Source organism: Suricata suricatta, chromosome 12, assembly GCF_006229205.1.
Source record: "Suricata suricatta isolate VVHF042 chromosome 12, meerkat_22Aug2017_6uvM2_HiC, whole genome shotgun sequence".
Classification (NCBI taxonomy): domain Eukaryota; kingdom Metazoa; phylum Chordata; class Mammalia; order Carnivora; family Herpestidae; genus Suricata; species Suricata suricatta.
Genome location: NC_043711.1, coordinates 7199482 through 7214901, shown reverse-complemented (window position 1 = coordinate 7214901; position 15420 = coordinate 7199482). Strand labels below are relative to the sequence as shown.

Sequence of the window (15420 nt, the reverse complement as noted above, 5' to 3'; positions counted from 1 at the left end):
GTAAATCCAATGTTGTGAAGCTATCCCCCCTACCCTTTCCCCCCCCCCTGCTTCTAAGAGTTCTGTGGTTTCAAGTCTACCATTTAGATCTTTAATACATTTTGAGTTAATTATTATATGGTGTAAGGTAAGGACCCAAATCTGTTTGCATCTCGATACCCAATTTTCCCAAAACCATTTGTTGAAGAGACTATCCCAAGTTCTGGTGCTTTTTTAAATACACAGGCTGTGAAAGTGGCCTGGGCCTCCCCACACTGGGAGATCCTATATAGTTTGTGCATCCTCAAGATTTTCTGCGATTAGCACCTTCTTGAAAATGAGGAAATGGAGACTGGGTTCAAATGACCTGTCTGAGGTCGTTATGGTGAGCATATAGATGGAGCTGAGTTCAAGTCCTCAGTTACAATCCCAAGAGCCCACATGCTGGAACCCAGTGGGGATGGATGCTCCTTGTTTTATCCCCAGCATGCTAGGAAGGATGAATGAATGAACCTCTCAAGCAAGGCTCCCAGCAAACAGCGGAGCTTGGACGAACCCACTGCTCCATATGGGGGTGCACGCCGGTCTCGCGCATGCGCGGCCCCTGTGCCCAACAGGCTCCACTCTATCTGCCGGCACATGGTATGGCCTCTATCCGCTATGGTACGTCCCGCCTTTCCCCACGCCCGGGCTGAGATGGTATGCGCCGCTTCTGCTCGCCGCCCCTCCCCGTTGGTTTCCGCGCGAAAAGCCAGGGCTGCCTCTGCCGCTTCGGTCTCTGCTGCAGTTTCCAAGATGCCTGCGCGCACCGCCCCGGCCCGGGTGCCCACGCTGGCTTCCCGGGCCATCTCACTGCCCGATGATGTCCGTAGGCGGTAGGTGTTGTGTGGGGTCCGTGAACTCGGATGGGGGGTGGGGGGTAAGTGGCACGGCGTTGGGGGTGGGGGGTTGCTTCCCCTCTAGGTAGCCCTTGGCTGCTGCTGACAGACGGGCGCGCATGCGCGGGACGGCTCGGCGGCGGTTGGCGCGGGCAGGGTGGCACTTCCGGTCGCGCGCACCCCTGGCCGTTTGGCGCCAAAATGGGCCGAGGCCCTTCACAGTTCCCTGGTGACTAGAAACTTGGGGTCCTTTCTGAATTCAAAGTAGAACGAGCTTTGGGTTCTCCTCGGGGGTCGCCTGCCCAGAGGAGCCACGGGCCTGGCCCCTGCCGCCAGCCTGGTCGCGCAGGAAGTGGGCAGCCCGCGGCCTCAGGATACCCCTCGGCCCGGGCACTTCGGCCTCCACTTCCGGTGCCTGGCCCGCTTAGGGGGTCGGGCTGGTCCGGTCCCTGGAGGGGGGGGTGTTTCAGGGGGCCCCCCCTCCCTTGGCACCCCACGCAGCGCGTCCCGATGGCGGCCTCCAGAGACAGACATCGCCGCTCGGGGCCCGGGCGCGGCCGGCTCAGGTTTGCGAGCCCCGTCTTCTTCGGGGAGCTTCCTCCATCTCCGACCCGGGAAGTCGCATTCTGGAAGGAACTCCCGCCACGCAGCGCAAAAGCGGGGCTTGGGTGGCGCGAAGGCTGCGAGAGCCCTTCTCCCAGTAAATCTGTGCCTGTGAGCCGCGGGCACCCAGGAAGCCTCGCTGGGGACACCTGGCCGCAGTTTCGGGTGTGCATGTGTGTGTCACACTGCTGGCTGCAGTGGTGTGTGTCACACAGCAGTTCCTATTACAACTGGCTATAGCAGTTCTGTGCACGGGGTGAGGGTGGGGGCACGTGTATGTGTCCCCCCCCCCCCCCCCCCCTTTGCGAAGGGCCCCGATTTCACTCCTGAAGACTTGCCCTCCTTGGAACACGAGTCCCAGGAACCTTGACCAGGGCCTGAACGCTTCAGCCGGCTTTGTGAGCCCGGTTTGGCCATTTCTCGATTTCCCTGTGCCTGTTTCCTGCGGTTGCGCTGGGCCAGTGTGATGGGCGGTGTTGGAGTCGGAGCTGCTTGCGTGCATGTGTGCGTGTTGGGGTGGTGTTTGTGACTCCCTGCCAGGTATTTGAGGTTCAGACCACGCCGTAATCACAGAGGGGGTGTGTCTTGCTGAAGAATCCCGACCTGTATTTTGCAGATAGGACTTGGAACGGAAGTAGGATTATGGAAGTCCCTGGCCAGAGGCGTTTGGGCCCAGTCTTTACTCCGATGGTGGGAACTCCAACCTCCACCGGCTTCTTCGACCCGGAGCAAGTGTCACAAACGGGCTATAGCTAGATTAACATGGGCTTGAATCGGATCGTGGGTGAAATGTCCCCTATGCCTAGACATAAAGGCCCACGTCTTAGCATTGTTTTTGGCAAAACGAGCCCCCCCCCCCCCCAGTTCTGCCAGTCACTAATTGTATAAAAAACTTGACATTTTCTCATTTAATCTTCAAGAGTCCTTAAGAGTTGGTGCTGCAGGAGTTCATCAAGAGGAAGCAAGGATTCCCGCTGTCTGCTTTTTGCCAAAACCTTTCCTTTCAACTAGGGTTTTTGAACAGGCCACTGGCGGGGGGGTTTCTTGGGCCAGTGCAGGTGTGTGGCTGAATATGCGTGCTCTTAGGTGAGTGTCAGGATGCACCGTTCATCCCAGGTTCCATATTACTTTGAAGTACAATCACTTACTGTAGGTGTGGTTTGGAGGGTTTCTGCTTTAGACCATGTGGTGGACCTTGAAATGGTCTCCTGTGACTCTCAACAGCTTCTCTTACATTTTGAATTTCAGTTTACAACATCCACACATAACCATGGCATTCACCACTCCCTCAAAAGATTTGTAAATAGAGGCATAACTTCTTTATCTATGAAAATTAGAAGTATAATTTGTAACACAGGAAGTTTTTAAATCCAGTAAAATACTACAGGAACAAAGTTAGGCCTGGCATTTCTGTCACTTCTGCTAACTTGTGTTTATATATCAGCTTTTTTTAGAGGGTGAGCATGGAAAGGGCAGAGAAAAATTTTAAGCAGGCTACATGCTCAGCACGGAGCCCAATGCAAGGCTTGATCTCACAACGCTGAGCTCATGACCTGAGCTGAAATCAAGAGCCCGAGGCTTAACTGATTGAGCCACCCAGGTGCCCCATGTCAGCTGCTGCTGCTTTTTAAAAAATATTTATTTTGGGGGGAGAGCGCACACAGGGTAGGGGCAGAGAGGGGGACAGAGGCTCCAATGTGCGCTCTGCGCTGACAGCACAGAGCCTGATGTGGGGCTCAAACTCATGAACGCAAGATCATGACCTGAGCCGAAATCAGACGCTCAACTAACTCAGCCACCCTGGTGCCCCTCAGCTTCTTCTTCTTCTTTTTTCTTTTTTAACATGCAGTTCCATTAGATTTGTAGTAATATCAGATCTTTCAATGTATGGATTTTTAAGCCTGTAATTTCTTTCTTGAAGTATCTTTTTTTTTTTTAACTTTAATTTTTATTTTTTAGAGAGAGACAGTGTGAGTAGGGGAGGGTCAGAGAGAGGGAGACACAGAATCTGAAGCAGGCTCCAGGCTCTGAGCTGTCAGCACAGAGCCCGACACGGGGCTTGAACCCACGAACCGTGAGATCATGACCTGAGCGGAAGCCGAATGCTTAACTGATTGAGCCTCCTAGGCGCCCCTCAGCTTCTTTTTTTAAATACGCAGTTCCATTAGATCTGTAGTAATATCAGAACTTGCAACGTATGGGTTTTTAAGCCTTTAGCTTCGTTTTTGAAGTATCGTATACCCCAAATCCAAAAAGTTTGCCTCTTAGGACAAGCCACATTCTTCTACTTATTTTTCTTCTTTCGAAGCCACCATTTGTACAGAAAAAGTGAGAAGTCTTTCACTGGTCTTCTGTTGCCACATAGGGCTTTTCTATTAGCGGAAACCGTGATCCTCTTAAGGAAGTTGGATCTGATGGTTTCCTTGCCCAGTGGCACTGGTCCTGAAGTTCAGAATCCCATTTGCTTTACTCATCCTGTGATCTTTTCACAAACCACGCGGGCGTTTTAGGTCCTCAGGGCCTGAGACCCCGCAGAGCAGCCAGTGTGAGGCCGAGCTCTAGCTCCCCTTCCCTAAGCTGGCCGTGCCCCTTCATCCTTGAGACCGTCCTCAGAAAGGCCATCCTTTCCCCCCATAATAGGAGGGTGTTGACATGTCTGTGCACCCCACCTGCTGCCTTTCCACGCCTGGAGCTGATGGTGATTTGTTTGCCTTATTCGTTGTATATGCGGCGTGGTGTAGACTCTGAAAGGCGTGCATGCCATACTTTCCCCTTTTATGAAGCCTGGATTCACATGTGGATTGCGACAACCCCCTTTGTACACTCTGATTAGGTTTCATGATTGTGGCAGCTTTTTAAACTGCTAGCCATTCTGTGATTAGCTGAAGCTGGTTTCCAGGGTTTTTTTTTTTTTTTATTAAATGTTTTTTAATTTTTTAAAATGTTTTATTTTGAGAGAGAGAGACAGTGAGACAGTTACGGCGAGACAGCGTGAGCAGGGGAGGGTCAGAGAGAGAAGGAGACACAGAATCCAAAGACAGGCGGACAGCTCAGAGCCTGTCACGGAGCTTGAACCCACCAACCGTGAGATCATGACCTGAGCGAAGCCGGATGCTCAACTGACTGAGCCACCGAGGCGCCCCAAATGTTTTTTTATTCTTGAGAGCACAAACAGAGGAGGGACAGAGAGGAGGAGGCACAGAGGGATCCGAAGTGGACTCTGCATTGACAGCACCAAGCCCCATGTGAGGCTTGAACTCCCAAACCAAGAGCATGACTTGAGCCAAAGTTGGATGCTCAACCTACTTAGCCACCCAGGCTCTTAGCTCTAGTTCCATGGCCCCCACTGAGTGGGTATTGAATAGGGCAAAATGAACTTGCCTTTATTTTCCCTTTTTGTTCTTAACGTTTATTTTTGAGAAAGAGAGAGAGAGTGAGAGTTGGGGGAGGGGCCGACAGGGAGAATCCAAAGTGGGCTCCAGGCTCTGAGCTGTCAGCACAGAACCTCCTGTGGGGCTCAGACCCACAAATTGTGAGATCATGACCTGAGCTGAAGTCAGGCACTCAACCCACTGAGCCACCCAGGTGCCCCAGACTTAATTTTTCTAGCTGTCCTTTGCAGGAGTATTCTAGAGGCACAGACTACAGGGGTTCAAATTTCTTCCCTCCACAGCTGTAGCACTAAGTTGTTTATCCTCTTGGGGCTTTATCTGTAAAATGCTTTGGCGCTGCCTGCTCCCCCGGGCGTTAGGCAAACTCCCCTGGCCGATGGGTGTAAATATGGAGGTGCAACACCTGGAAGACCTCTGTGCTGCTCCTCACAGGTCAGCTGCGGATTTCATTTCCACCGGGAGCATAATTCTGCGTGGCAACACGCAGACCTGATCCGGAGGCAACTGCTAGCGTAGCGGTGTGCGTCGTCCAGAGATGACGTAGATTCTTGCTAATCATTCCAACCTTCATCTTTGCTTGGCTGCTTCTAGAACGGTCTGGTGGTCCGGACTTGTTCCTTCTGCCACCTTAGCTTCTGTGCCACATATCCAGTCCCACTTTTTTTTTTTAGTTTAGTTTTTTTTAAAGTTTATTTGGAGAGAGGGGAGGCAGAGGCAGAGAGAGAATCCCAAGCAGGTTCCCTGGCAGTAGCACGGAGCCTGAGGTGGGGCCTGACCTCCTGAACTGTGAGATCAGGAGCTGAGCTGAAATCAAGAGTTGGATGCTCAAGCCATTGAGGCACCTAGGCGCCCCCGGGCATTCTTAAAGACTGAGGTGGTGGTCTGTCCTCTTCCATCTCTCAGTATCTTGCTTTTTAATCCTCTTTATCCTTGGCCTTTGTGATACAGTTTACTACCTGGGATGCTCTTTCTTCCCTGACTCCCCCACCCCCCCAACCCTCTTAGTCATTTTTTTTTCCTATTCCTGGACCTTCTCTCTTCTAGTCCTAGGAATTCTGCTTGTGGCAGTTGGGCCTGTCAGCTGGACGGGACTGCTTCCAGTTTTGATTTCTCTCAGGAGAGCCACTTAAAAAAATTTTTTTTTCTAACATTTACTTATTTTTGAGAGCCAGAGCAGGAATTGGGAGGGGCAGAGAGAGAGGGAGACACAGAAGCTGAAGTAGGCTCCACGCTCCAAGCTCTCAGCACAGAGCCCTAACAGGGGCTCGAACTCAGACCGTGAGATCATGACCTGAGACGCAGTTGGACTGCCCAACCGACTGAGCCACCCAGGCGCTCCAAAGAGAGCCACTTTTACCTTCTAGCTGCGGACCAGCCATCTAGAGAGCTCTTGCTCACTGGCCCATCACTCCTCAAACTCCTGGCCTTTTTACTTTTTCCCTCCCAAAATGTCCTGAACTTTTGATGCCATATTCGTTTTCAATTGTAGCCATAACCAGTTATTTTAGTGGCTTAAATGACATAGATTCGTGTTAACAGTTCTCTAGGTCTGAAGTCTGGTCTCCCTGGACGCAAAAGTGTGCGCAGGCTGCGTTCCTTTCCTGCAGGCTCTAGGGGAGAATCTGTCCCTTCCTCTTCGAATTGGCAGGATTCCATTCCTTGGGGTTGTAAGACTGAGGTCCTTCTCCTGCTGGCTCTGACGATGCCCAGCTTCACGAGGTGATGCATCCTTTGGCTCCCGGCCCACTTCCCATCCTTAAAGCCAGTTCTCCTGTCACATCTCTCTCTGACACTTCTGTGGTCACCTCTTGACATGCAGCAGAGAAGTTTTTCTGCTTTTAAGGACTTACGTGATTAGTTTGGGCCCACCTGGCTGATCCAGGATAATCTGCTCATCTCAAAGGCTCTAACTGTAATCACGTCTGCAGAGTGCCTTTTGCCAGGTACCGCAACATATGAGCAGGTTCTGGAGGATGAAGGCATGGACCCCTCTTTTGGGAGCGGCTCACTGCTGCCTCCCACAGGTCCGGCTCAGATGGCACTGCCCCACCCGCCCCCCACACCGTTACAAAACTCCTTAGTTCTGCCTCTCGTAACTTCTCTACCTTGGTCTCCATTCCTGCTGCTGAATCCTGTTTCAGACCAGCATTTCTAGTTTTAGGGTGTTAGAGAGGGATTTTTACATCTCCTAATATCTTCCTGTCTGATCTACATCATCTATTTCTGCCGGATTGATTTTCCTAAGACGTGGCTCTGATGTCTTGGGTTCCTCCCCATGACTCCGTCAGCGGTGTGACTGCGGAACAGAACCGATTTCGTAGTCTCGTGTTGCTGCCCTCTCTGACTGGTCCCTAGCCTGACTTGTGTGGGTTTCCTGGGTGTGCCCCGAGCCAGCCCCCTGTGTGGGCAGCTCTCCCTGCTCTGTCCTCCCCCGGGCGCTTGCCCCGCCCCTGGCTGGTCCTTCCTGATGCTGTATTTATGCCCTTGCTCTTCAGAAGCCCTCGGAACTATATTTGCTTTATTCCTTCAGTTGTTGATACATGCTTTTAAAGTTAACTAATTTATGAGTGTGCTTGTGCAAACGGGAGGGACAGAGGGGAGAGAGAATCCTAAGCAGGTTCCACTGTCAGTGTGGAGCCCAACGTGGGGCTTGATCTCCTGAACTGTGAGATCATAACCTGAGCCAAAATCAATAGCCAGACGCTTAACTGACTGAGCCACTCAGGGAGTCAGATATGTTTTTATTTCCCTCCTAGGACTGCTGTGTGAGGGAGGCAACTAGAAATGAATCATGGGATCTTGGGCCAGAAGGGACCTAAAATTTTATCTCTTATAAGATGGCTGCCCTTCTGAGTATTCCGCCTGGTCCTTCACGTCTTTCTGATCCTCCTGTCCCTGAATGTAAAGCCGATGTGAGGTGGGCACATTGGTTTTACCAGGGAAGGGATGGACTCCGGTGAGAGCCTGGGTGTCAAGATTTGTTTGTTTGTTTGTTTCTCTCTGCCAAGCTAAACAATCCCAGCTCATAGGAGAGGTCAACAGAATTTAGACCCACAGATCCGTCTCGTGCTCAGATGTGGGAATTGTCAGAGGGTACTTGATGGGCCTTACAGGCAGCTGAGCATTGTCCTTAATGCCTGAGGTGACTTCAGGATCAAGGGGCTGCGTGGTGCCATGATTTTGTGAGTGGGGTGACTGATGTCCCAGGCCTGCCGCGGGGTGTGCACCTCTGGCTGTGCATACAGAGTTGTGTAGCTGTTCTCATCTGGCTCTGCCAGGACCGGGGTTACTTTGAAGGTAGAATGACTTGGCCGGGAAGGGGTTACATGTAAGGAGTGTGTGTGTGTGTGTGTGTGTGTGTGTGTGTGTGTGATATACAGTATGTACTATCATTGTGTCTCCAATCAGTCTTGTCTATTGAAAGACCTTTCCTCACTCACCCAGGTCAGGAGGTCCCTGCCGGGCAGTCCCTGCATCCACTCCCCCAACAGGGCGTGGCATACCATAGGGACCCGCAGACATGTTGGGGACCAAAGCTAGAGGCAGGGTCCGCATGCATTCGGAGCAGCCACTGTATGACCTCAGTCCAGCAGAGTCTGCTGCTTGCAGTCCTGGTTTTGCTGCTCACCCTTGCCCTTTGGAAAACCCAGCCTGGGGGAGCCCTCTTGGCCTTGCAGCTGGTGATGCATAATGGGGTATGCCGCCTGTGTGGACGCGGGCTGGGAGGGTTCCGAGGTGATGAAGGCCTGGTCCCTGCACGGGGCACTTCCTCTCCAGTGACAGATGCTACCCCAGCTGGTTAGGCCTGTCCTCTTCCCACTGTCTACAGCTGGCACCCGGGCTAGAAACCACAGCTTGTACCCCTCTCCCTTCCCTCGGTGTCTTCTGCTCTTGTTCCTCTTCTTCCCCTCCCATGTCCCTCCCAAAAGGCAAGGTGCTAATCTTCAGTGATCACACCAGGCTGTGCTTTTCCAGCCAAACTCCTGACCATTGTGCACTCCTGAGGGATTCGGTACAGACCCTCCAAAGGAGGCGCTCTTTGGGAAGGTGCCAGCCAAGTCTTCTCCCTCCATCCGTTGCCCCTGAGTGGGCACCCCTGCCGCCCCAGATGCCTTTACGTTCCTCATCAGAATGATCCACTGCTCCGTCCCGCTCAGCCTTCGGGAATGTCAGCTGGCTGTTCCCCACAGCGTCTCGTGGCCTTGGTCACACTCATTCTAACACTGGCCACCCTGTGGCGTGCCCTTCCACAACAATGGAGGGAGACTTCCTGCGGGTCCCTGAGCAGGGGGGACCCCGACTGTGCGGGCCGCCTCGCTCTCCCAGTTCTTTGGAAATAGCAGCCGTTCTGTTCTTGGGCTCCTCTAGCCTCTCGCCGTCAGAAAAACTATACCCTCAAGTCGGGGGGTCGCCTTCAGGTTGCAGATGCCTTCTTAGTGACTTTGCAGGCATTCTGGCAGGACTTCTGGACCTCAGGGTTGGTAGAAAACCACCATATATTTTGTTTTTTTCTAACACTCTCATACGTGTCCAGTTTATTTCCAAGGTCCTTTAAAGCTGTGGTATTAATTCTTAAAATGAACAAAATTGCTTAACAGCCTTTCTTTCTCCCCGTCTTCCTGCAGGCTCAAAGATTTGGAAAGAGATAGCCTTACAGAAAAGGTAATCCCCACCTTAAATTTTATTACCAAATGTGATTATTTGATAGCTACTTTGTGGCTCATAAGGATTTTCAAAAAAATGTTTGTTTTTGAGAGAGAGAGCGCGTGTGCGCATGTGTGCGTGCGCAAAAGAATGCAAGTTGGGGACGGACAGAGAGACCGAGACAGAGAATCCAAAGTGGGCTCTAGGGGGTTGCCTGGGTGGCTCGGTCGGGTAAATGTCCAACTTCAGCTCAGGTCATGATCTCAGATTCATGGGTTGGAGCCCCACATCGGGTTCTGTGCTGACAGCTCAGAGTCTGGAGCTTGTTTCAGATTCTGTCTCCATCTCTCTCTCTCTGCCCTTTCCTTGTTTGTACTCTCTCTGTCTCAAAATAAATAAACCTTAAAAAAGAAAAAAGTGAGTTCTAGGCTCTGAGCTGTCCATGCAGAGCCTGATGTGGGGCTTGAACTCCCAAACCAAGAGATCATGACCTGAGCCAAAGTCAGACACTCAACTGACTTTGCCACCTGGGTGCCCGTATGGCTCCTAAGATGTTGGAGTTGGCTTTTCCCCATAGTTTCAAGGATAATGTGCTGCTAATTTGGTTGACTTTTGGTAACTCATTGACCAGCTTCCCAGTCCAGGTTCCACACCATCAGTTGCAAATTGTAACTTGTCCTGGTCCTACTTACCAAAAGCGCAGTTTTTTTTTAAACCCTGTTCTAGGTCTCTGTCCCACCTCTAACCTTTCACTTTTCCCCCTCTCTGAAGATACGGCCACTAAGATCATGTTGTAGTGTAAGGATGCAGGTCCGATCCGGCCCTCACCACCCGGCCTTCCCAGCCTTCCCGGAGCCGGTGGCGGCGCACCGCCCCTGCGGAAACGCGCCCAAACACGCCCAGCGGCCGTGGGGTGGGGGGCGGGGCGTTCCCCCACCGGCCGCAGGTCCGATCCAGCCTTCCCCTGTACTTAAAAGGGAAGGCGCCGGCTTCTGAAAGGGCATGCATTAAGGAGGGACAACTCCTGCCAAGCCCAGTGGGGGAGGACGGCCGATACCTTTGACTTCTCTAGAGGCAGCCTAGTCACGCCCCACATGGGGCGTCCTGGGCCCACTCTGATTGGTTAGTGCTGCGGATGGTGTGACTGGCTCCCACAACTGCCAGTATTGATGGGGGGTAGGGATTGGATCGCTGTATTTCCTGCAACTCCCCCTCCCAAAGGCATAAAAGGCCCTGCGCTGCCTTTGTTCGGGGCTTTCTTCGCGTGGCCAGCGGGTCGGCTGGAGATTGGGAACCCGAGCTTAAGCTTGTAATAAAGGCCCTTTGCTTTTGCAGGCATGACTCGGTCTCCCTAGCAGTCTCTGGTGTTTGCTTTGAGGTGATTTGGGGCGATTTTAAAAACTTGGGCACAGACATATCATGGGAATAGTCAGTTTTTTTAGGCTGAACCAGCCTTGCCTGCCATTCGGTTATTTTGTGACTGGGCGGCTGAATCATCTGTGTTTTAGTCCGTTAGTTAATAACTTGGGAGTTTGCAGACATCTAAACCTATATCCTTCCCTTAGGAATGTGTGAAGGAGAAATTGAATCTCTTGCATGAATTTCTGCAAACAGAAATAAAGAATCAGTTATGTGACTTGGAAACCAAATTGCATAAAGAAGAATTATCAGAGGTAAGTCGATTCTCGACATCCTGGAATCTAGAAACCCCGCCCGTGCTAGCTCCCATGTGACCAGGGAGGCAGAACCCTCCCCGGCTCCGTGTCACCCAGTAGTTGTAAAGGAAATGCGTGTTTCCTTATTCTTATTGCCACATGTTTGCATTCACTGCTACTTAAATTATCCTTTCCTGCTGTAGGAGGGCTACCTGGCTAAAGTCAAATCCCTTTTAAATAAAGATTTATCCTTGGAGAACGGAGCTCATGCGCTCGGTCGGGAAGTGAATGGATGTCTAGAAAACGGGAGCCAGACAAGCGGTGAGGACCGAAGAGTGGGAATGGCAGAGGAAAACAAACCCCCCAAATCCATTTCCAAACTTTACACGCCCAGAAGAAGCAAATCTGACGGAGAGACAAAGTGTAAGACCACTTGACCCCTTTCATCTTGGTGGAGACTGACTGTCCCCTTACACGGTACCAGTTGGAGCCGTAGGTCCCCCAGGGTGGTACTTCCTGGTCTGTTCCTTGTCTATACTTCCTAACCTGCTGAGATGCATATGCTCTACTTGTTCAGACGTTTTTTCTTTAACCAAGTATAGAGCATTAGATCCCGAAACATAGCTAAATATATGATGTATAAGGCAACAGGAGGTATTAATACTTACTGTTTCTAAGGTCTGTGCCTCTTGACGCTAAATGTATAGACTCCTTCCCAATCTGTAGTCAAAGTAACTCTTCTGGAATTTTTAAAACTCAGTGTGAGGCTTGAGTGCAGGTTGGGTTCTTGGCTGCTTTATGTTTTGATGATCTGAGAGGTGGTGTCCTTGTCTGGTTCAGGCTCTGGCCCCCAGTAAGAGCTCCAGTAACAAGGCTCAGCAAACCAGCAGGTGCTAATTGCTACCTTTTATCGAGACTGTTCCTGGTTGGAACAAGAGAAGGGTATTTAATCTTCAGAACCTGATTCGCTGTGCCATCTTGGTAATGCCAAAGAACTGCACCTTTTCTGTGAACCTTCTTATTCATAGTGGCTTTTTTTTGTTTGTTTTTTCTTTAAACAGCTGAAGTTTCATCTAGCCCCAGGATTACAAGGCAGACCACCAGGCAGACCACCATCCTATCTCACTTCTCAAGGGGGTCAGTATATAATGAATCAACTGCCAGCTTTTCTTGGGGCCAACTGTTTGTGGTAAAACAGGAGTGGAATTAGGGTGTAATTTAGCAATTTTTTTAAAAAGTTTGTTTATTTAGAGAGAGTTGGGGAGGGACAGCGTGAGAAGGAAAGAATCCCAAGCAGGTTGCATGCTGTCGGCGCAGAGCCTGATGTGAGGTTCGATGAGATCATGACCTGAGCCAAAATCAAGAGTTTGTACATTTAGTGGATTGAGCCACCCAGGTGCCCCTCATTTAGCAATTCTGACCTCCACATTGCGTAGGTTTTCATCTTGTAGTTTTTTTTCATTAAATATTCACAAAGACTATTTCTTAAGACCTCCTCTATTCTTACTCCTAAAGGAACCTTCAATTATACACAACTAGCCAGGACAGTAAAATGAACCCCAAGTACCTGTCCCCCAGTGTCCATAGTTACCAGCTGGCCATCTTTTTATCTGTACCCCCGTAAACTCTCCCCCAAATGAATTACTTTGAAACATATCTTAGATAAGTCCTTCGAATTTTTTTTTTTTTTTTTTTTTTTTTTGCGCTTATTAACTTTTGAGAGTGACAGAGGCTGAGCATGAGCAGGGAGGGGCAAAGAGAGAGAGAGAGAGAGACAGACAGACAGACAGACACAGAATCCGAAGCAGGCTCCAGGCTCTGAGCTGTCAGCACAGAGCCTGACGTGGGGCTCAAACCCATGAACCGTGAGATCATAACCTATGCTGAAGTTGGATGCTTAACCGACTGAGCCCCCCAGGCGCCCCCTCAGATATGTTGTTTGAAACCCATCTCAGAAATGTTGATTTCTAGATGGTAAAATCTTTTGTTAACCTTTTTATTCATATTTTGCTAGAATTACTAATGTTTAGCAAATAATCTTTAAAATTTTTTTTGTTTTTTTATTTATTTTTGAGAGACAGAGAGAGAGAGACACTGTGAGCAAGGGGGAGTCAGAGAGAGAGAGGGAGACACAGAATCAGAAGCAGGCTCAGGCTCTGAGCTGTCAGCACAGAGCCCGACATGGGGCTCGAACCTACGAACAGTGAGATCATGACCTGAGCCGAAGCCGGATGCTTAAACGACTGAGCCACCAGGCGCCCTGCAAACAATCTTTTTAAAAAGATAAAACATAACTCTTAATATTTTCGTACTTTATAAAGCATAATAATTCTTTACTATCAAGAATGTACCCAGAGTTGGTATTTTCCCACGTGTGGCAAATTGTGTTTACTTGCTTTGTTTTTAAGCCCTTCAAGTTACAGATTCCTTTCCTTTTTTCCTGTCATTTATTTGAAGAAATTAGCTCAGTAGAGTTTCTAGGTCTCGCTGACTGCGTTCTTGTGGTTAATGTCTTCCTTGTCTTGTTTCTTGTAAGCTGGTAGTTAGGTTTAGAAGTTTGATCCGATTCCAGCTCTGTCATTTTTGAGACTTCTTCTCAGATGCTTCCATCTTGCCATCGGAGGCTTGTGATGTCTCTCCTGCGATGCCCGTAGCTGTTGATCAGTGTCTAGCTCCATGATCTCTTAGGTTTGCCAAGTGGTGCTCTTCTAACCCGTCACTCAAGTGTTAAAGGCTCTTTCAATATCCTGGCAGTGAGGGCATTTCCTTGGAGGGAAGGAGACACCCATGCCCTGAGTCTGCCTTAAAGGGGCCGCCATTGGTAGGGAGGCATACATGTCCTCTCATGCCTGTTGGAGGTCTAGGGTCTGTCTAAGCTAACAGTGGGCTTTCCTGTTTGTGTCAGGCCTTCCAAACGGAAACCTGAGGAAGAACGTGAGAAGGTGAAATCGGATGACCATGTTGAGGAAGATAATGACCAGGTAGGACTGACTTCTTCTTCTTTTTTTTTTTTTTAATTTTTGAAAGAGAGAGAGATACTGTGAGCAGGAGAGGGTCAGAGAGAGAGGGAGACACAGAATCTGAAGACAGGCTCCAGGCTCTGAGCTGTCAGCCCAGAGCCCGGCGCAGGGCTCAAACCCACCAACTGAGCTGAAGCTGGACACTTAACCGACTGAGGCACTCAGGTGCCCCAGGACTGACATTTTTTTTTTTAATGCTTTTTATTTATTTTTGAGAGACAGAGACAGTGCGAGCAGGCGAGGGTCAGAGAGAGAGGGAGACACAGAATCTGAAACAGGTTCCAGGCTCTGAGCTAGCTGTCAGCACAGAGCCCGACGTGGGGCTCGAACCCACGAACCGTGAGATCTGACCTGAGCCAAAGACGGACACTTAACCGACTGAGCCACCCAGGCGCCCCAGGACTGACATTTTCAAGTTTCTTCACTCTGCCTTTTGTTATTTTGCTGATAGGTCAAGTGTAAAGCCAGGCTACCTATATGGCCTTGAAGTGACCAAGGTGTTAGGACCTGTCCCTGGATCCGGGCAGGATGAAGTATGTCACAGGCAGGCCCAACGTCTCCACAGGCCCCTGCTGCTCACAAGGCAGCCCCGTAACGTCAGTCTGTTACTTCCTCTGTCTACCTTCCTGCTTCTCTAGTTGACAAGATTGGCCATCAATGGTGACATCTTATTCTTTTAATATTTATTTAAAAAATTTATTTTTGAGAGAGATGGAGAGGAGAAGGAGAATCCCAAGCAGGTTTCATGCTGTCTACGCAGAGCCTGATGTGCGGCTCAAACCCAGCAATGGGGAGATCATGACCTGAGCTGAAACCTAGAGTCAGATGCTGAACCGACCGAGCAACCCAGGCTCCCCAGTTTGTTTTTTTTAAAGCTTTTTTAAAAATGTTGACTTTTTTAAAGTTTACTTTGAGAGAGAGAGGGAGAGGGAGAGCAGGGGAGGGGCACAGAGACAGGGAATCCCAAGCAGGCTCTGCACTGCCAGCACAGAGCCTGATGCAGGGCCCAGTCTCCCAAACCACAAGACCATGACCCCAGCCGAAATCGAGTTGGATACCCAACCCACTGAGCCACGTAGATGCTACTTATTTAAGTTTGTTTATTTTTGGGAGAGACAAAGTATGAGGTGGCAGGGGGAGGGGGCAGTAGGGGCAGAGAGAAAGAGAATCCTAAGCAGGATCCTGCTGTCAGCCCTGTGTCAGGCTCCACAGCTTGAACTCCTGAACTGCGAGATCATGACCTGAGCTG

General features: G+C 50.3%; 1 protein-coding gene across 4 annotated transcripts in view; it reads left to right on the top strand.

Moving 5' to 3' along the window:
- Positions 1 to 702: 702 nt before the first annotated feature.
- The window catches only part of DNMT1 (DNA methyltransferase 1), a 46611-nt gene continuing 31893 nt past the window's right edge, over positions 703 to 15420 (top strand). Inside the window, exons 1-6 of one of the 4 annotated variants that reach the window (XM_029916274.1) lie at positions 703 to 854; positions 9478 to 9514; positions 11062 to 11169; positions 11355 to 11472; positions 12213 to 12288; positions 14057 to 14132. In XM_029916274.1, the coding sequence (XP_029772134.1) occupies positions 775 to 854; positions 9478 to 9514; positions 11062 to 11169; positions 11355 to 11472; positions 12213 to 12288; positions 14057 to 14132 (495 nt within the window). In that variant the 5' untranslated portion in view covers positions 703 to 774. Of the gene's footprint in view, positions 855 to 1289; positions 1424 to 9477; positions 9515 to 11061; positions 11170 to 11354; positions 11575 to 12212; positions 12289 to 14056; positions 14133 to 15420 lie in introns of those variants that run through there. The other 3 variants (XM_029916273.1, XM_029916275.1, XM_029916276.1) reach the window with 3 other exon arrangements.